At 44.9% G+C, this 21,400-nt stretch overlaps 1 protein-coding gene across 1 annotated transcript in view; it reads right to left on the reverse strand.

The window, feature by feature from the left end:
* The window catches only part of CCT3 (chaperonin containing TCP1 subunit 3), a 1,145,726-nt gene that overhangs the window by 710,244 nt on the left and 414,082 nt on the right, over positions 1–21,400 (reverse strand). Inside the window, 1 exon segment of the mRNA XM_044079187.1 lies at positions 10,967–11,099. Coding sequence (XP_043935122.1) covers positions 10,967–11,099 — 133 coding nt within the window.

Below are 21,400 nucleotides of genomic sequence, written 5' to 3' on the forward strand. Positions count from 1 at the left end.
GGATACACTGGAAGCTGTAACCACAACCCAACACACAGGCGGCCCAGGGCAATGGGTTGTTCTCTACTGACCACAGCAGCAGTGGAGTTCGGCAGCCCCCTGGGTATCTGAGCAGCCCTATTTAGGATCGCTCTGCTACCTCTATGGTCTGAAGAAGGGGCTAGAAAAGGTGCCCTAAACATAGCCTGTTTCACCCTATTCCTGGTGGGGACCCCAATCATAAATCACAAAGGAAAAAATATCTGCTACTTCACTCACCACTGGCACATGAAATGTGTGCACGCTTATGGATAGTTCCAAAACAGACCTGAGAGACGGACAGCACTTATCGCAGGAGAACACGGCAGGTACAACATCCAGATAAGCAGCCTTCAGCAAGACCAGGTTTGCAGACTAAGGCCAGCTGACAGAAGTCAAAGCTGGTTACACCTTTTTCTGGAGAGGCCACAGCACCAATGTACGCAGTGAAGCAGGAGCGAGTTTTGCCATCCGATCTAATTTGATCAGAAAGTTAGCCAGCCTCCAGAAGGATTCAACAATAGACTCGCATCTCTGTGGCTCCCCCTCAAAGGAAAGCGCCACACCACCTTTATCACTGCATATGACCCCAACATGGCAAACCCAGAGGAGATAAAAGTCAAGTTTTATGAAGACATGGAGTCCCTCATAGCATCTGTGCCCAAGGCAGACAAGCTCATTTTAGGAGACTTCAATGCCAGAGTCAGTGCAGACTACCAGACATGGGAGGGAGTTACTGGGTGGAATGGAGTTGGCAAAAGCAATAGCAATGGTCTTCTACTGCCAAAGACCTGCACAGCTATTGACTTGTTGATCACAAACACAGACTTCAGCCTACCTAACTGTAACAAGATGTACTGGATGCACTCATGCAGCAAGCACTGGCACCTCACTGATTACATCATAGTAAGGAGAAGGGACAGGCAGGATGTTAGAGTGATCAAGGCCATGTGTGGTGTAGACGTCTGGACAGACCACAGACTCATTCTCTCAAAACTCAACATGCACATCCAGTCTAGGCAGCATCCGCAGGGGAACAACACTAACAGTCGCTTGAATGTCAGCAAGTAAGAACGGCACTGTGTGTGCCAGAATCTCAGTGAAGACCTTGACAGTAAGCTTGACCAACTCAGCTTTGGCACCAATGGTGCAGAAGAGGACTGAGCAGCTTTTAGGGAAGTGGTCTACAATACCGCTCTTGTTCACTTGGACCTGAACACACGCAAACATCAGGACTGGTTGGATGACAATGATGAAGACATTCAGAAGCTGCTGGATAAGAAGCATGAAGCCTTCAGATCCCTCCAGCAAGACACCATCAGTCTCCAAAAAAGCAGCCTGTAACGCCATCAAATTCAAGGTGCAAGCAAAGCTCAGAGAGATGCAAGACTCCTGGTTCAGCAGAAAGGCAGATGAGATCCAGAAATAGACCGATAGCAACAACTTCAAATGCTTCTACGATGTCCTAAAGACCACCTACGGGCCACAGTCCTCTGGATCATCACTGGTCAGTGCAGACTGGTCTACCCTGCTCACTGACAAGAACGTCATCCTGGAAAGATGGGCTGAGCACTTCAATGCCCTGAACAGGCCTTCCTCCATCAATGCCGAAGCCATTGACAGCATGCCGCAAGTCGCCATTAACACCTCCCTTGACAGAACCTCCAAAGGAATTGGAGGCTAAGGAAGCAATTAAGCTTCTCTCCAATGGCAAAGCACCAGGCTCTAACTCCATCCCAGCCGAAACCTACAATACAGGGGGACTAGTCTTGTTACCGAAGCTCACCAAGCTCTTCCAGACCATGTGGCAACAGGAAGTTATCCCTCAAGAGCGTAATGATGCTTCCATCGTCCATCTCTACAAAAGAAAGGGAAATAGGCAGTCTTGTGGCAACCACAGAGGAATCGCTCTCCTGGTCATTGCCGGCAAAGTTCTTGCCAGAATCCACCTCAACCGCTTTACTAAACACATGGAAGATGGACACCTGCCAGAGAGTCAGTACAACTTTAGAGAGCGCAGAGGGACAGTGGGCATGATTCTTGCAGGATGTCAACTACAGGAGAAGTGCCAGGAACAAAACAGGGACCTTTATACAATGTTTGTGGACCTGACCAATGGTGGATCATGGAGAAGTTTGGCTGCCCAAGCAAATTCATCAGTATGGTGGGCCAGTACCATGATGGCATGCTAGCTCGAGTACTGGACGATGGAGACTCCTCCGATGCCTTCCCAGTCACCAACAGAGTTAAGCAAGGCTGTGCACTGGGAGCACCTATGCTGTTCAGCATGATGTTCTCGGCCATGCTGTCAGATGGCTTCTGTGATGATGAAGAAACCAGCATTAAGATCAGATACAGGACTGATGGCAAGCTTTTCAACCTGCAGAGGCTACAGGCCAAGACCAAGGTTGAAGAGGATTTTGTGCATAATTTCCTGTTCGCAGATGATGGCGCACTCAATGCTGCCAGAGGCCCATATGCAGCAGAGCATGAACCGCTTTTCCACTGCTTTCAGAAATTCAGCCTCAATCAGTACCAAGAAGACTGATGTTTTGCATCAGCCTGCCCCGCAGAAAATGTATGCGGAACCAACAATCACTGCTAAAGGTGAGATCCTGAAGGCTGTTGACAAGTTTACATACCTCAGCAGCACACTTCTCCAGATCTGTGAACACTGATGAAGCAGACACGTGCATCGCCAAGGCTAGCACCGTATTTGGACAGCTGCGGGAGTCAGTCTGGGAGAGGAGAGGTGTTAAACTGTCCCACAAGGCTGAAGGTGTACAAGGCAGTCATACTACTGCTCAACTCCTGTATGTCTGTGAGACATGGACTGTGTACGAGTGCCATGCCAAAAAGCTGAATTGCTTTCATATGAACTGCTTAAGAAGGCTGCTGAAACTTAACTGGCAGGACAAAGTTCCAGACACAGTTGTGCGCTCTCACTCTGAACTGCCAAATATCTACACCCTGCTGAGGAGTATCCAAGTTAGCTGGGCAGGCCACCTTGTATGTATGCCAGACACGCACCTCCCCAAGAGACAGTTCTATAGTGAACTCGCGGGAGGCAAACACACAAGGTGGGCAGAAAAAGCTCTTCAAGGACATGTTGAAAGTCTTTCTGAAGAGCTTTGACATTGATCCAGACTCCTGGGAAACCCTAGTGCAAGACCATCCCACCTGGCAAAGCTGAATCAGCAAAGGTGCCACTTCCTACAAGCAGAGCAGGACTGCAGAAGTGCAGAGGAAGCATGAGCTGCGTAAATCCATAGCCAACTCTGCCAACCAACTCAACAGATCATTTGTGCCCGATGTGCAGAAGAGCTTTCAGAGCTTGCATTGGACTGATTAGCCACAGCTGGACACACCGTACTCAACCCGGACACACCGTACTCAACCTCCTCGATGTGATGTCCTTGGTCATTGTCGGCAACGATGGATGAACCATCACCACCATAATATGCAGGCACACAAGCTCTGATGTCCTTCTCACAGCATCACTACAATACAGTTATAGGAAACTGCACAAAAGCCCACTATAAAAACTGAGGTAAGGGATCATAAACCATTTTCCATGACCTCAGAATTAGGAAGGGCTGCTGGTTTCTATTGCATGATTCACTAGAGGATCAGAATCTGAAGAGGTGAGAGAACTCAGGAATGCCAAGGTAAACAAACTCTCCTCACTCACCTTGCAAGACATCTGGACTCTGGGACATACAATACACCAAAAATATCATGCAAACATATGTCCTAGGCTGCCCCTTATCGAGGTTTTGGCCTGCGGAGAGCTTGTAGAGTTATATGAAAGCTTCTTGTCAGCAAAGAATGCCTATTTGCAGCAAAGAAGCATGAAGGTGGTGACCAAAATATCTTCCTCCTTCCACAGACACACATTAAAACACTTTTTTGGGGGGGGTGGTGGTAAGGGAGCAACAGGCCAATTTATAGAAGCCTTCAGGACTCTGCTGGTTTCTCCAAAAGAGGAGGGAAGTCACATCTGGGGGAAGGGAGCTACAGGAACGCGAGGTATTGCTATTCTTATCCATCTCAGAGTTAAGGGCTTCAGGGTCCACAGACTCCTTCGAAAAAAAAATAAGCACCTCTTTGCACATCATCTGGATGGAAAGGCACATGCTTGGTTAACAGAAATGGGGCCAACTTAATCTAGTAGCCAGCTCAGTACTTACTAGAAACAGTATTAGAGTTAGAAAGGTCAAGAGGTGGCATGAGGTCATGTTACCTATTGATGTGCTATGTAACCAGAAGGCCAAGTACCAGGAGATGAACAGGTGGCATACATCCAATGGTTAGTGCCTACTGGTAAAGAAGTATCCAGCATGTCTTCAACTTGAGAGGCAAAGCCCTGCTACACTTTACTGTTCGGACCGACTGAGGGCTACCACAGAATGGATAATCCAATGGTTAGGACTGCAGTAGTGAAACACGAAGAACATCTGCCCATAGTCATCTATGCTTCAACCAAGCACGTGCTAAGTGACCATTAAAAGGATGCAAGCTAGACGCAAGTATGATTGTGATCTGGCCACTCAAACACAAAACTAGCAAACCTTTCAATGTGGATGTCCTGCATTAGCTTAACCCTAAGTTGAAGAGCTAGCATCAAGTGAGGTCACCTCAAGAGCAGACTTACCTTACGGAAGATGTTATCAACATTTACCTTCCTGTAACTTCATCCTCTCTAGATGATATGGTACTTGACTAGAATCAGAATATCTAAAATACACACCATTCTCAACTACCTGTCAACCACAACCTGAAGTATGCTTTCTACCTTCTCTCTTCCATCTCCAGTTATCACAGAAAAAAAAAAAAAAAAAAATATATATATATATATATATATATATATATATATATATATATATATATACATATACAAATATATACACACACATATATATATATATATATATATATATATATATATATATATATATATATATATATATATATATACATATACATATATATATATACATATATATATATATATATATATATATATACATATATATATATATATATATATATATATACATATATATATATATATATATATATATACATATATATATATATATATATACATATATATATATATATATATATACATATACATATATATATATATATACATATATATATATATATATATATATATATATATATATATATATATATATATATATATATATACATATATATATATATATATATACATATACATATATACATATACATATATATATATATATATATACATACACACACACACACAAACCCTGCTCTAGTCTGATTTGTTACCGCCTTGCCTGGAGCCCTTGGGTGAAAGGGGACAAACAATTGCTCTGATCTCCTAAGGGTCTTGATCATGTCAAGGCAGAATCATAGTGGTTTGTGAACATCAAGGGGATGCAAGACACTGTCATGTTGGGGATGTGTAAAAAAGTGGAGAGGTGAATACATTGGTTCAGAGACAGCTCACTGACCACCTTAGGCATGAAGGCCAGGTTGGTCCTTAGGGTCACTCTATCCTTGTAGGATAATAGGAGGCTACTAGGTTATTGGCCCTGAGTCCCTTATAAGCCTAGCCAAGAGTTTAGGCCATGTTTAGACAAATCAGCACCCGATTCTCCTCTGTCCAGCAGGGACACTGTTGGAATCCTAGAGGTGTATTTTCTGTTTCCCATCCAGTTATCCAGGTTGCCCTTAAAAAAGGAGGTAAAGAGGTACTCTGATGTGGAGAGTGAGTCTACTCCACAGATGAGGGAGCCTCTGAGACACAAACCTGTTCCGCCAATAAGTCTTGTTGATGTCACAAACCAGGTTGAGGCCACATGTGCGGGTTACTCGAATGGAGCTTGACTTGCAGATATGCAGCAGTCCCATCAAGGTGGGGTCTGTGATCGCCTTGTATGCCAGACACAGATCACCTCTGAGGAGTCTTAAGAAACTGAGTAGAGGGACAGGGCTTTTAGCCTGTGTATGGTAGATGTTTGAGGCCCTGGATTCTCCTGGTGAGGAACCGCTGTGGTCTCTCAAGCTGCTTCATGTGCTTTGTGAGATACATGCTGAAAGGGGTGGTGTCCTCAATAATGGGCCTTATAAGGGAAGAAAACAGGGATGTTATGACCTCCTTGTCCCTGGATGAGATACCCTTACTTATGAGGTGGGCCATGTAGGCGGCTTTCCATACAACGGAAGCAACATGGTGGTCAAAATTCAGGTTGCTATTAAGCTGGGTGGCCAAATCCCTCACGCGTGCTTAGGAAGTTATTACTGTAATAATTTCTGTGGACATCACTCTCCCCAAAGAGGATGATGCATTTTTTAGTATTCAGCTTCAGGCATGTTTCTGGCACCAGTCATTTGAGTGAGACCCTCTAGGAGGATTGTCCACATCACTAAAGGAATTGATGACAGCATTCAGCTTTACAGTCATCTGCAAACTTGGTCAGCCATAACCCACTGGTTTTGGCCTGCACCTAAAAAAAGTATATTCTAAATAACAGAGGCCCCCAAGACCAAACCCTGGGGTACGCCGCTTGTTACGGGTCTACTGCTTGAGGTGGCTTCCTCTATTTTGACTACGTGGACCATCAGTAAGCCAAGTTTGCTACCTATCTGGTATGGACTGATGCCTAGTTGAGAGAGCTTGTCTATTATGCCCGAGTGGGGAACAGTGTCAAAAGCTTTGGCCAGGTCAAGGTAGGCGGTTTGCACAGTCTTCCCCTAGTCCACGGAAGATTAGAAAATGGGGGGGGCGACACTCTCCTGGCTGTTGACAAGGACACCAAAAGCAGTCTTCCCAGTGTAATATTTTAGAGAGGCTTTTGATGCAGGCTTGAAAGCAGCAACTGAGAGCTTCTCTAAAACATAGTTCAGGTCCCATGGGGGTGGGGGTGGGACTGGCCTCCTGGGGGGCCTTAGGTGCAGCACTCCCTTAAGGAATAACTTTTGTGGAAGTTGGGAGGCAAGAGGAGGGTCAAGAGGTAGGCGAGCCAGAACATAACTAGGTGGGAAGAATATGCCAGCCCTGCTTGCAACTATTCACACAGGTAGGACAGCACTAAAGGAAACTCTCCCTGAAATGGGTCTAGTTGTCTTTGAAGACCAAATGGAGAGTCTTTTCCATTTGGAGAAATAAGATCTCCCAGTACTGTGTTTCCTGGCCTCCCGCAGGACATTAAGCACGTCCTCAGTGTAAAAGTGTTACCCACAGGGTTAGATTCAGAGATTCCAAGAGGGAATGAATTAGGAATCCCTTGTTCTGTGTGAGGAGGTCCACTGTGAGTTAACTTGTGATGACGGTCTCTGGCTAAATGCAGAATGAGGGGGGAACCAATGCTTTTTTGCCCAGAAGAGTGTCACCAGCAAGATTTTTGGTTTGTCCTGCTGAATTTGACAGGACGTTTTTGCAGGAGTGGGAAATGGGGGATGCATACAGAAACATCCCCTTCCATGAGACAGAAAAGGCATCTGTTGCCCTCAATAGGGTGCTGGGTGCCCTGGTACAAAAGAGTCGAAATTGTCTGTTCAGAGGGGAGGCAAAAAGATCTATTTGTGGTGTACCCCACTTGTGGACTATGTCCAGGAACACATCCCTGTACAGCATCCATTTGTGAGATTGTGACATGGACTTGCTCAAGGTGTCTGCCTGAGTGTTCCGAGCTGAGGGAATATAAACTGCCTGCAGGGTGACTCCATGTCGAGCCACCAATTCCCAGGCCTGGAGTGCAAGTCTGCATAGCAAGTAAGACTGAGTTCCCACTTATTTGCTCACTTACCAGAGTAATGTAGTGTTGTGTCTTTGAACAACTTCAGGGGGTCTTGCTTCAGAATGTGCTGGAAGACCCCAGAGCAAGGATGATGGCCCTCATTTCTCTGTTGATTTTCTCCCACCTGAAGGGGTCTGTCCATGAGTCTTGCACCTTGAAAATGCCCAGAGCAGCTACCCAGTCCACGTCTGAGGCATCTGTGTACATCTCTTGGACTGGGGTGAGAGGTTGTAATGGAAGTCCTGGGTTGAGACGGAGACTAGATCCAACCACCAAAGACCTCCTTCCTTTGGCATGGTAGGAAAGGAATGCTGTAGTCCAAGGGGTGGGAGTATTGGGTCCATGTGGACCCTTCACTTACCACTGAAGTTTCCTCATGTGGAGTCTTCCCAGTGGCAACATGGGTAGATTTGGAGGGCATATGTCCTAGGAGTCTGAGATATTGCCTCATTGTCATAGCAGTGGTGTGGAGGACAGACAGCAGGTATTGCGCCTCAGGCTTTCCACCTTTAGGGATGGAAGGAATGCTCTCATAACATCTGTCCTTATCCTGCACCCCAAGAAAACTTGGTTGTGGGATGGGTTTAGTTTGGACTTGGGGAAATTGATGTTGAACCCTAGGGTCTGCAGGACAGACAGCTTTTTGGAGATGGACGTGAAGGGAAGTAGAGCAACCTGCCTGGATCAGGAGGTCATCCAGGTATGGAAAAATATAAATCCCTTGGTCCCTGCAATAGGCTACCACTGAAGCCAGACACTGGGTGCATAACCCTTGGAGCAGTACACTGTCCAAAGAGCAAGGCAGAGAACAGAAAATGCGAGGAACCCACAGAGAATCGTAAATACTTCCTGTAATTGGGCCTTATGGGGATATGTCGTTATGCATCCTTGAAGTCCAAAGTGGCTAAAAATGCCTGAGGCATTATAAGGGGGAAGAGAGTCTGGACTGTAAACATGTGAAAAGTGGGTACTTGCAGGAAAAAGGTTGAGGTAGGAGAGATCCAGGATGGGTCTTCAAGGGTCATCTTTCCTTGGGACTAGGAAAAATCTGGAGTAAAGGCCCTTTCCCTTTTCTGACTGAGGGGACAGGACAGATACTCCCTTGAGAGAGGAGGCTAAGACTGTCTGGAAAAGCGCAAGCTGGTCCTTTTTCCAAGCATCTTTATTAAATGTTCGCATATGACAAAGTCGATCTTACATTTATATAAATGAAAAACATACAACAAAATGATACCCCATTAATTTCAAATAGTTTATATCGCAGACACCCTAAAAACTGTAGCTGCAAACATTATCCATCACTTATAAACCTTCCAGTCATTGTCAGCAAGTCCTGTCTCTTAAACCTCATTCCTGCTCTGCAAATATTGTTTCCAAAATTCCCATTTTCCTATAAGGTTTGGCTCCTTCCATTTTCTAAAGATCCCAATTCCAGTTGTTTTACCTGTGTTATTATATTCACTACTACTAGTAAAGTTGTTATAGACTTTGGTTTCCATTTGCTAGTACTTGCATTTGTGGCAGCCAACATAATTAGACTCAGCAAGGCTTTGTGTCTAGGCAATTCTGATTCTGGATCATAACTAAAAAACTCCTCTCCCCAGTCAGTCCAATCCGCTCACCCAGCATGTCTGAAAAGAGCAGTCTGCAGGATATCCCTAAAGTCTACCAGCTCATTACACTCCCCAAAAATACGTTCCAGTTACCTCTCTTGCCTGTCATACCTCCAACATTTGCTATCAACCGGAGGAAAAATTTTATGGAGTCTACTTTGGGTATAAAAATACCTATGTAAACACTTCCAAGCAAAGATCCTAAACCTTCTAGGTTTTGTTGTATATTCCCCCACTGTCTCTGTGAATTGCTTATTCCAAACTCTCTTAACAATCCTTTCTAAAGCTCCTCTGATTGATTCTTATAATTAATATGCAATCATTTATATGCTTTACTAATTATTCCTTTAATGGCAGCTTCTGTTCTAGATTCTATTAAAAACTCTTACCAGTGCTGGTCTTTCATTTAGGAGCCCCCTATTTCTTTCTCTTTGCCTATACTCTGATATCAGTCTTTGATAGGGAAGGCAATCTCTAACCTGCAGTCCAAATAAATCCTTGACCTCTTCCTATTCTATTACCTTTCCCTTTCTAGTTATTTGCTCCCAATACCTTGATTCCTTTGCCAGTTTTCTCCAAAAAATTCCAGTCCCCTCTTGCCTATTATCTGTATCCATAACCACAGTCATCCCTATCAGCAAAATCTCTTTTCTCCATTCTCATGCCGCTTTGCTTCTTAGAATACTCCATGCTATTTTATGAATAATACTATGTATGATTTTAGTGGTTCTCCTTAAGTTCTGCATCCAAAATCTCAGTCTCTCCTTATTTCTTGAGCTTCCTCCCCATGTCCATTCCTTTCCATTTTGAATTATAGTTTTCTGCTTGTGCTATGTATAACAGCTCTAAAATACCCCCTCAAATTAAGTAGTCCTAGTCCACCCTGTTCTATTGGTAAGATCAGAATGGGAAGCTGGTCATTTGGTAGTTGTGGGATGCCTCTTAAGGAGGAAGGAATGCCCCAAGTCATGAAGTAACCCTTTTCTATGATAGATAAGACCCACATGTCTGAGGTAATGGTTTGCCAGATGAAAAGACAACGAGAGTGTCTTTGGGATAGGAGAATGGAATCCTTATGGGGGATCTGACATCAGCACCTACACTTTCCTTTCCTGGATGAAATTAATCTAAGCAGGCATTCAGTGACCCAAAAAGAGAAGAAAACAGCCCCAACATGGTACTTATCTTAAACACGAAGATCCAATGGCAGGAACATCTGACATTCAACTGGAAGCAAAGAAGTTCTGAGGAAAGGTATGTGAAGACAGCTACTTTTACGGTAGGGGACCCTATGACCCAAGTCAAGACATCCCACGTACCTTGCAGTTACTAAACCTTTTGTATACTGGCCAGACTTTCGGGTAGCTAAGCAGAGGATAGCCCAAAGGATGTGAATACTGCAACATGGGAATAGGACATCTGAAACAAATACACAACTGAAAGAAATGTAAAGCAAACAAGGTTGAAATACAAGCACATATACCCAACTGAAAAAAGAATGTGAAACAAAACAAAGTTAAAGTAGGATCTTCATACCTGAAATTCCCTTCTCTGTGAAAACTACATCTGGTTTGACTCTTACTATATCCTCACAAATCTGCTGGATATACTCCTCCTCCATTTGAAGAACACGACTAAAGTCCTCCTCACGAATTATTTCAAGTTCAGTCTGAAAGCAACACAAGTAAGAAGTGTCAATAAATGTCAGTCTGGGTCTCGTGTGAAATAAAAATGAAAATTTGGGTATTCATTACTGTTGACAAAAATAAAGGTAGAACTCCAGTACACTGGAACCAGAAAAAACATGGTAAAAAGAAAAAAATCAACTGCAACAAGGCAAGGACCAAAATCATGTAAAGTTGTAAAAACAAAGCACTCTATTACCAATATCTGCAGTTAGCATGAGCTTCCCAATTGAGGTTGCTTGTGTAAGGGTGCCCGAGACATCTGAATAATGCAACACTCATGAAAACATTGAATTACAATGATTCTCCATTTACTGTTCTAGGCTAAACCAACTGAAGAATGACCAAGAGTAAAGAGAAAATCTCTTTACATTTACATTAGAAGTGTAAAAAATAGCAAACCAAAACATGAAGTACTGATGCTCACGAAGGAAGAACTCAAGGTGTATTCATAGTAGCAGAGTACAAATAACACCCATTTCAGGAATACAAGTGATGCAAGAGATTCTTAAAACTGTAAAAAGATGAGCAACAAGAATATTATGCTTTGGTTTTAATTCAAAGATATCAAAAGCCAGAAAGTGCAAACAGAACACAAAAAACAAAACAGAACTGGCCAAATAACAAATCTGGCACAAGCAGCAAAAGGAAGGCTCCAATATGATGGGTTTTACATGCAATATCCTCAATGCAATTATTTTACCACCAAGGTTGCAAAAACAGAAAAGAACACACAGCTGCACGAGTATACTTTCCACAACAATAAACGTGCGAATAATAGGACTGCTGCTGTAGTGCCAACTCCTTAACATGAAGGTAGACATCTGCCTTCTGGACTGAGTTTTTGTGGATGTCCTCAAAGAAGAGTTGAAAGTCCCCCAAGATAACGGGCTAAAACATCTGTAAGTCACTGACATCACCGAGTGCGTTATAGTACCTTTACATTATTATAATAGGACTAAATGTAATCCATCATTCTCAAGTTACTGGTATAAGACTTGATCCTCTTGCCCCAGTCTGGTAGAAATGGGATTGTTGAAATCTTATGGAGTATTCCCTGTAGGATAGAGATAATACTTCTTTACAAGGCCCCTCCAACTGGTATAAAAAAACAAAAGCGGGAACATGCAGCAAGTCTTCCCTCCCTCTTAAAAGTACAATCAGTTTAGAAGGTATATGAAAATTAAGGAAAGAGAAAACTGACCTTTTTGACATCCACTGTAAAAGCAAGGCATTAACAAGTCCCCTTTCATCCCTCAACCCAGGTATAAAAGAGCAATGGGGAATGTGGGAGGGAGCATATACTGCAGCAGTAATCCAATTACTTGATGTACTCACCATGACATTCCATCTGTGTTGCCCATTTTCTTTCTTCAACAAATGAGTTTGGATCTTTCTAGCTCGTGGAGCACTAAAACTACTGAGCTTCTCCATTACCCATAAAGCCTTTGTGCCCTACCATACACCTCAGATCTTGTTTGCTGAACTTTAAGATAATACAATATTTAGCAAACAAAAGAGTTAAGATATCTGGAGCTCTAATAAAGGAAAGTACAGTTGTGTACACTTGCCATAAAATGTTCGAGTGTTCTCACTGCTGCAGTCATCAGCAGTGGGGTTTATCCATGCTGTGGTAGCTCTCGGTCGGTCCGAATACCAGAGTCAAGGTTTTGTGCGTCGGTTGCTGTCGCTTGCTGGGTAACGTCAGGTCATCAGAGCCATAAAGGAGAGCAGGTGACACCATTACCTCAGTTTTTCTTGGCTTAACCAACCAACAAAGTCCAATTTTAAAAATTAGTAGTAGTCCTGGGGTGAGAGACCCCCACAGAAATGTGCATCTCTAAGGACAGCAGATATCAGGAGGGAAAGAAGCATGACTGCAGCAGTGAGAACACTCGAACTGCTACATTTACGGTAAGTGCACACAACTGTACTATGTTCTTAGTTTCTCACTGATGCAGTCATAACCATTGGGAAGAGTCCCAAAGCTGAGTAGAAGGGTGGACGGTTGGGAGTCTGAGAAAATATGCCCTACAGAAATGCAGAGGCAAACCCAGCCCTAGCTTTTGAGAATAGATTCAGATGGCAATGCTTGGTGAATGGTGTGGACTGAAGTCCATGTGGCAGATTCCAGGCTGTCCTTGGTGGGTACCCCTCTAAGGACTTAGGTGCATAGGTTCATACTAGGCTATCTGCCCTAGGGCATTTATAAGCCTAGCCAGAGTGTGTGTGGCTTTCACCACCCCTTAGGATGAGAATACTATACCCATTAGTTTGCTGTGCCTCTGTCCAGCAGTGACACAGAGATGATTCCCGGGGTAAACCTACAATCTCCCATCCACTCGTCAAGATTTCTCTTGAACAGAGTCAGTGAGGGGCTCTGCCTCACATGGACTGGGACTCTGTTCCATAGTGTAGGGAGTCTCTGGGTGATGAATCTGTCCCTCCAGCACGTCCTATTTATATCCGTGTTGAGGTTTAAGTCTATTGCTCTCGTGGCTCTGGTGGATTTGGATTTTTTGAGGTGGAGCATGTCCATTAATTCCGGGTTGGACATGGCCTTGTATGTCAGGCACAGATCACCTCTGAGCAGATGGTATGCGACTGAATAGAGCTGGAGTTTCTTCAGTCGGGCAGCGTATGACATATGTTTGAGCCCCTTTATCCTTTTGGTGAGGAACTTTTGGGGTCTTTCCAACTGCTGCAGGTGTCGGGTAAGGTACATCCCGAATGGGGCGTTGTACTCAATCACTGGTCTGATAAGTGAAGAGTACAGGGGTACAATGACCTCTCCTGATCTGGATGTGAATCCCTTCATGATCAGGTGGGCAATGTAGAAGGTCTTCCTAACCACTTTGGCAATGTGTGTGTCAAAAGAGAGGTTACTGTCAACTTGGGTCCCCAGGTCCCTGATAACTTCTTCCGTGTTTAATGGATTACCACCTATGTGGTAATTAGGGGTTACCTTGTTTTTCCCAAAGGGTATGACTATACATTTTTTGGCATTTAGCTTAAGGCCATGGCTCTGGCACCAGTTATCCATTTCTATGAGACCTCTCTGGAGGATGTCTGTGTCTGATGGAGTGTCAATTATGGTGCCCAGTTTGCAGTCATCTGCAAATTTCGTCAGCCACAATCCCCCTATGTTTGCCTGCACTTCAGAAAAATAAACGCCGAACAAGAGGGGGCACAGGACTGAGCCCTGTGGGACACCGCTCGTGACCGGCTTAGAGTCTGACATGGCACCAGCAACTCTAACCTGTGGGTTCTGTCCTTGAGCCAGTTTGCAACCCATCTTGTGACATATGGGTTTACATCTAAGCTGGTGAGCTTTTCTATGATGCCCGAGTGGGGTATTGTATCGAACGCTTTTGCTAGGTCAAGGTAGGCTGTGTGAACTGCCTTACCCTCATCAATGGCCTTAGTGACTGTTTCGAAAAAGTCGACCAAGTTCAAGAGGCAGGATCTGCCCTTGACAAAGCCAAATTGGGTAGGATCCAGTGTCTGTAGGTCCCCAATGTCTTTATATTTATGAGTTCCATTATGATCCTCTCTGTAGCTTTGCAGACAAGGCTCGTCAAGCTTATGGGGTGGTAATTTCCAGGGTCCGTAGAAGCACCGCCTTTGTGGAGTGGGACCACAGTTGCCGTACGCCATTCTCTGGGTACGTATCCTGTAGTAAGGCTAAGATTAAAAAGCAGCCTTATGTGTGGGTTTAGTTCCTCATTGAGTTCGTGTAGCACACAGCCGGGGTGTGGAAGTAGAGGTTGCCCTAGTGGAATGGGTTCTGATGGTCCTAGGGGGAGGTTTTCCATGGAAAGAGTAGCAAAACTGGATGCAGAGTGCTATCCATTTGGAAATGGTCTGTTTGGATATTGGTTTCCCCTGTGTCCCTGTTTTAAAGCGAAGAGCTGGTCAGTTTTCCTGAATGTCTTTGTACGATCCACATAAAATCTGAGTTGCTTGTGCACATCCAAAGAATGCAGTATCCTTTCCCCCTTGTTCTGAGGATTAGGAAGAATGTGGGCAGGTGAATGGCGTGGTTGAAGGTAACATCTGAAACCACCTTTGGCATGAAGAAGGGGTTGGGGTTTTCAGGAAGACCCTGTCTGCTTGGAAAATAAATGGCTCAATGGACATTTAAAGCTTGAAGCTCTGACACTCTCCTGGCTGAAGTGATAGCCAGGAGAAAGTCAGTCTTCCAAGAGAGGTACTTGACTTCTGAGGATGCTGCAGGCACGAACGGGGGCAGAGTAAGCTTTTCTAAAACATACTTATGATCACAAGCTGGGGTGGGCTATCTTCTGGGAGGCCTGATATTAGAGGCTCCTTTAAGGAATTGTTTGATAAGAGGGTGGGAGAAAGTACAGTTTTGTACCTACCATAAATGTAGATGTCCGATAGGTATGCATCTGCAGTCATCACATATGGGTTGTCCTGCCTCAGGCAGCCCTTCGGTCGGCCGGATTCCAAAGTCTGGGTCCGGCGTCGGATGTCGCCCTCTTCCCGACGTCAGAGCGCCTGGGGTATAAAAGCGTCAGCCGACGCCATCTTCCTCAGTGTTTCTTGCCCCAGATGCCAGGTGCCCTCAAAGGAAGGCTAAATTTGGAGAAATGCAATAAATTCCAAACATGCACAGAAATATATATGCATATGCATATATATGCATATATATATATATATATATATATATATATATATATATATATAAAACAAATACACCATAATAGATAACCCCAGCTAGCTACGAGAGGGGAAAGTACCCAGTAAATACCCAAGAGGGGAAGGAGGGAGGGTAAACCTGACTGCAGATGCATACCTATCGGACATCTACATTTATGGTAGGTACAAAACTGTACTATGTCCTTCAAGGATGCATCTGCAGTCATCACATATGGGTAGAATACCATAGCCAAACTGGGGGTGGAGGATCTATGTAAAGGATGGTGTAGCTAAAATGCCCTGCAGGACTGCCGTAGCAAAGCCTGCTCTGGATCTGGAATATAAAGGTAAATTGTAATGCTTGGAAAATGTATGCACGGAGCTCCATGTAGCAGCTTCTAAAATGTCCTTGGTAGCCACCCCTCTTAAGATGGCTGTGGAGGTGGCTGTGGCTCTGGTGGAATGAGGTCTTAATGTTAGCTGGCACAGTTTTTCCATGAAAGGAATAACAAAAACGTATGCAATTCCCTATCCATTTTGAAACTGTCTGTTTGGAAATTGCTTTTCCTTGTGCACCAGCAGCATATGCCAACAGCTGATCAGTTTTTCTGTAGCTTTTAGTTCTGTCCAAGTAGTAGCGCAACTGTCTGTGTATGTCCAGGGTGTGCATTAGTTTCTCCACTTTGTTTTGTGGATTTGGAAAGAAGGTAGGCAGGTGAATAAGCTTGGTTTAATGAGACCCTGGATACCACCTTTGGCATAAATGAAGGATTGGTTCTCAATGAGACTCTGTCCTGATGAAAAATAAGAAATGGCTGTACTGCCATGAGGGCCTGTAACTCAGATACTCTTCTTGCTGAGGTTATGGCCAGAAGGAAGGCGGTCTTCCAAGACAGGAACTGTAGTTCTGCAGATGCTGCTGGTTCAAAGGGAGGCAGTGTTAGTTTTTCCAACACGAAGTGAAGGTCCCAAGTAGGCACTGGAGGTTTACTTGGAGGATTGATGTTTTTAATTCCTCTTAGAAACTGTCTTAGGAGAGGATGAGAAAAGACAGGTGGATCAGTATTGTACTCTGCTGAAATTGCTGAAGCATGAATTTTAATGGAAGAGTAAGACAGGCCATTATGGAGCATTTCTGCCAAGTATTCCAGGATATGTGCCATGTCCATCACCGTCGCATCTAGGCCCTTTTTGGTGCTCCAAGTGTGAAATCTTTTCCATTTTGCTGAATATGCCTTTCTTGTGGAAGGCCTGCAAGCTTCCATGATGATATCCTTCACTCTCTTGGATAGCTTATCCTGAGGAGGAGTCAAGGTATTTTCCAGGCTGTTAGTTGCAAGGTTTTCAGGTTGGAATGCAGAGTTTTGTAATTGTGCTGGGTCAGGAGAAGTGGCCATTGAGGAAGAGGCCATGGTTTCATGCGTGACATGCTCTTTAACAGTGGGTACCAGTGCTGTCTTGGCCAGTCCGGAGCTATCAAAATCACTTTTGACTGCTCTGTCCTGATCTTCAGTAAGACCTTGGTTATTAATGGAAGAGGTGGAAATGCATACACTGTTAGAGTTCTCCAGCTGAAAGATAGGGCGTCCACTTTCCATGCTTGTGGGTGGTATGTCCTTGAGCAGAATTTCTTCAGCTGATGATTGGGGGGGGGGGGGAGCAAAAAGATCTATGTCTGGCCTTCCCCATGATTGTGTTATCTGTAGGAAGATGTCTGGGTGCAGCATCCATTCGTGTGCATCCATGATATTTCTGCTTAAGCTGTCCGCCAGTATATTGTCTTTTCTTGGCACGAACTGGGATTGCAGCTCTATATTGAGTTTCAAGGAAAGTTCCCATAGATTAATTGCCAGTCTGCAAAAAGGGTAGGAATGGGTGCCTCCTTGCTTGTTTATGTACCACATAACTGTGGTGTTGTCTGTCCTTATTAGCAGGTGGCCTTGATGCAGAAAGGGTTTGAAGGCCTCGATTGTATGCATCACTGCCAGCATTTCCTTTTGGTTTAAGTGCATGCGCAGCTCCTTTTGTGACCATAGTCCTTGAATACATCTGCCCTCCATGTGTGCTCCCCAACCGTGGTCTGAAGCGTCTGTTGTAATGGTTTGGCTGGCTATTGGTTTGCTGAAGGGCAGACCCCTGTTTGACTGGCTTGCTTGAGCCCACCACAGAAATTCCTTTTGGAGGCATGGAATGAGTGGGATCAAAGTTTCTAAGCTGTGACTGTGCTGAGTCCATAAACTCCTTAGGTACCATTGTAGTTTCCTCATATGCAGCCTTGCTTGTGGAATCAGAAGAATGCAAGATGCCATGTAACCCAGGGCCTGCAGGATTTTCCTTGCAGTCAGCTGAGTTTGTCTTGTCAGATTCTTGAAGTAATCCGGTAGTTGTCTCCGTTTTTCTTCTGTGAGAAAAGCCATTTGGGTGGTTGTGTCTAGATCCGCACCCAGAAAAGTTATTCTTTGGGATGGAACAAGTCTTGATTTGTGAATGTTGACTGTATATCCCAAGGGCTGCAGTAGGCGGATGGCATAATTCAAGTCCTTTACCAAAGTTTGTTGGCTGTCCGCTTGTATAAGGCAGTCGTCCAGATATGGGTATATTTGAATCCCCTGAAGTCTGCAGTGTGCAATTACTGATGCCAGGCATTTCGTGAATACTCTGGGCGCAGTAGATAAGCCAAAGGGCAATGCTGAGAAGTGATAATGCTCTGAACCTGCAAGAAATCTGAGGTGTCTTCTGCAACTTTGTCTGAAAGGGACATGCAGGTATGCCTCCTTGAGGTCTAGAGTCACCAGCCAAGACCCCTTGCCCAGCATGGGAAGGAGTTGCTGTAGTCAGCATTTTGAATTTTGGCACAATGAGATAAGTATTCAGTGCGGACAAGTCGAGAATAGGCCTCCATTGATTTTCTTTTCTTGGAACAAGGAATAGTATGGAGTAAAATCCTTGGCCTTGTTCTGAAAGAGGAACCTTTTCTATAGCTTTCATTTGCATTAAGTTAGAGATTTGTTTCAAAGCCTCTGCCCTTTGATTTGGTGGCAGGTCTGGCATGCCTTTTCTTTTTGGCAATGTGTGAAAATGGAACCTGTATCCTTTGTCTATTATTTGCAGTGTCCATTTGTCTCTTGTAATACTGTGCCAATTTTCTGAGAATAAGGAAAGCTTTCCACCCAAAGGTGCTTCTAATTGAGCCCTGGTTGGCGGAGTCAAAGCAAAGTCATTGAGTCTGTCCTTGTGCAGCAGTTGCAGATCCTGCACTACCTCTCTGGTTGGTAGGCTGCCATTGACGTCCTCTGTAGGAGCCTCTAGCTTGCCCTCTACCTCTGGCACGCCTGTTCTTGCCTCTCTGAAATCTTTCTGTGTCCGGAAAGGACCAATTCTTGGTAGGCCAATTTCTGCTGAATCTTGGTGGTTGGACTTGTAGAAAATCTTTGACTGTTTGTACAGATTTTGCCTTTTCCTCAAATTTCTTTAAGACCTCCTGAGCAGTGGAGCCAAATAACTTTTGCTTTTCCAGTGGAGCATCCAGAAGCTTAGCTTTAACATGGTCTGGCAGAGATTGTTCCTTCAGCCAAGCATGCCTACGTATGACTGCACCTGTCATAGCTGACCTACATGAAGCTTCCAATGCATCATAACCACACTGTAAGAAATGGTTGCTAACCTGCTGGGAGTTATGTACCAGATCCTGAAGTGATTTGCGATCTAGGGGTTCAGGTGAAGACAGTTTCTTCTGCAATTCATCTAACAAATACTCTTGGTACTGTATCATATGAAATTGACAATTTAATAATGCCCTCATAGAAAGAGTAGCAGAAGTATACACTTTTTTACCCCATCTTTCTAAAGCCCTGGACTCCCTTTCAGAGGGGAGTGGATTTTTAGTAGTGGCAGCTGCAACCCCTTTAGGGCCCTGGGAAATAGTTTCTGGATCAGCAGAGTGGGCCTTATAAAGAAAAAGATGCGAGTCCGGGACCCTGTAGTACCTATCTGGTTTGGCAGGGGCCAGAGGAAGTGTGTCAGGGGTTATGCTACACTCAGAGTACACATGATCAATGACAGTCAAAACAGGAGGAATAGCCAAAGGTCTATGCTGAGGTAAATGCAGAAAAGTTCTTAATCTTTTCCTGGAATCAGAGAATTCCTGGCCCTGCCATTTGAAATGCTCTCTCATAGTGTGAAGGGTCTTCCCGAAGGATAGTTCTTCAGGAGGGGAGGCCGAGGGGATAGATTCCTCTGCATCAGAATCCTCGTAGGCCGTAAAAGCCTCCTCCTGGTAGTCCGAGAGAGCAGAGCCATCAGAGGCCTCCTCTGAGGAGTGGGGATCAGAGGGCTCAACCCTGGGCCTTTTGTCTAGAGGGGGTTGAGAGCCCCTAATTAAGGAGATAAGGTCCTCTGCTAAAGTTAGAAAATGTGAACTGGTAGAGGGTCCCTGAGGAATAACCCTGGGAGGCATAGCTTTTGTATGTTTAGCAGCTTTAGCCCTGGTAAAAGCCTTTATGGACATGGATGCAGGAGGCCTAGCTGCACCACGTGCTGGTGTAGTTTTGTCTAGAGGAATGGTGTCGGAAGTTTCCAAGCCACCTGTTTCTGAGGGAAATTCAATAACCGACTCAGCAGGGGCCTCCAGGGCCGAGGTTGTCGGTTGAGCGGTTTCGGGGGTCAGAAGTACCAAGGATTCTGATTCAGCCGAAACCGCGGCCCGCGTGTCGGTCCTTGTCCTTCCGTTTCTTTGTTAAATGTGAAGTCGGAGTCTCCGACGGCATATTGTATGAAAAACTAGCCCCAAAAAATTCCTCTGCAAACTCCGCCCGACGTCTAAGAGTGCGTCCGTTGAAGGAAGCACAGGCGGAACAGGCCGAGATGTCGTGGTCTGGGCCTAGGCAGGGGAGGCAGTAAGAGTGGAAATCCTTATGAGGTAATTGTTTCCCACAAGTTAAGCAATTATTAACTTTATCTGACATCGGCTGAGGCAAGAAAGAGTCCCCAACGGGGTACTTAGCTTTTGAAGTCTTCGGTAGCTGAATTACAGGAGCTGGCCGACCGGCACTTGCAAACTGCTTCTGCTTCGGGCACCACGCGGCAAGAAAGACTGAGGAAGATGGCGTCGGCTGACGCTTTTATACCCCAGGCGCTCTGACGTCGGGGAGAGGGCGACATCAGCTGACGCCGGACCCAGACTTTGGAATCCGGCCGACCGAAGGGCTGCCTGAGGCAGGACAACCCATATGTGATGACTGCAGATGCATCCTTGAAGGACATCAATGGCTGTTCTGTATCAAAGAGTGACGAGATGGCAGAGGCATGAATCTTTACATAGGAGAAGGAGAGGCCCTTATTAAGAAGCTCAGCCAGATAATCTAGAATAAGAGGAATAGAGGGCAGATTAAAGTCTGCCCTCTTGGACTAGCTCCAGGAGCAGGATCTTTTCCATTCCACAAGATTTTCTGGTGCTGGGCCTTCTGGCTTCAGGGATGTCAAGGACTTGCTTGCTTATCCTAGGATTCCTTGTTGGTTATGGTAGAATATACCAAGCTAAGTGCTTGAGTGTACAAAGCTCTGGGTGCAGCATAGTCCCACCCCCCGACCCGGGATAGCAGGTGAGTTATCAGAGGTATTCCAA

Source organism: Protopterus annectens, chromosome 8.part0, assembly GCF_019279795.1.
Source record: "Protopterus annectens isolate FY-2018-M chromosome 8.part0, PAN1.0, whole genome shotgun sequence".
NCBI lineage: Eukaryota > Metazoa > Chordata > Ceratodontiformes > Protopteridae > Protopterus > Protopterus annectens.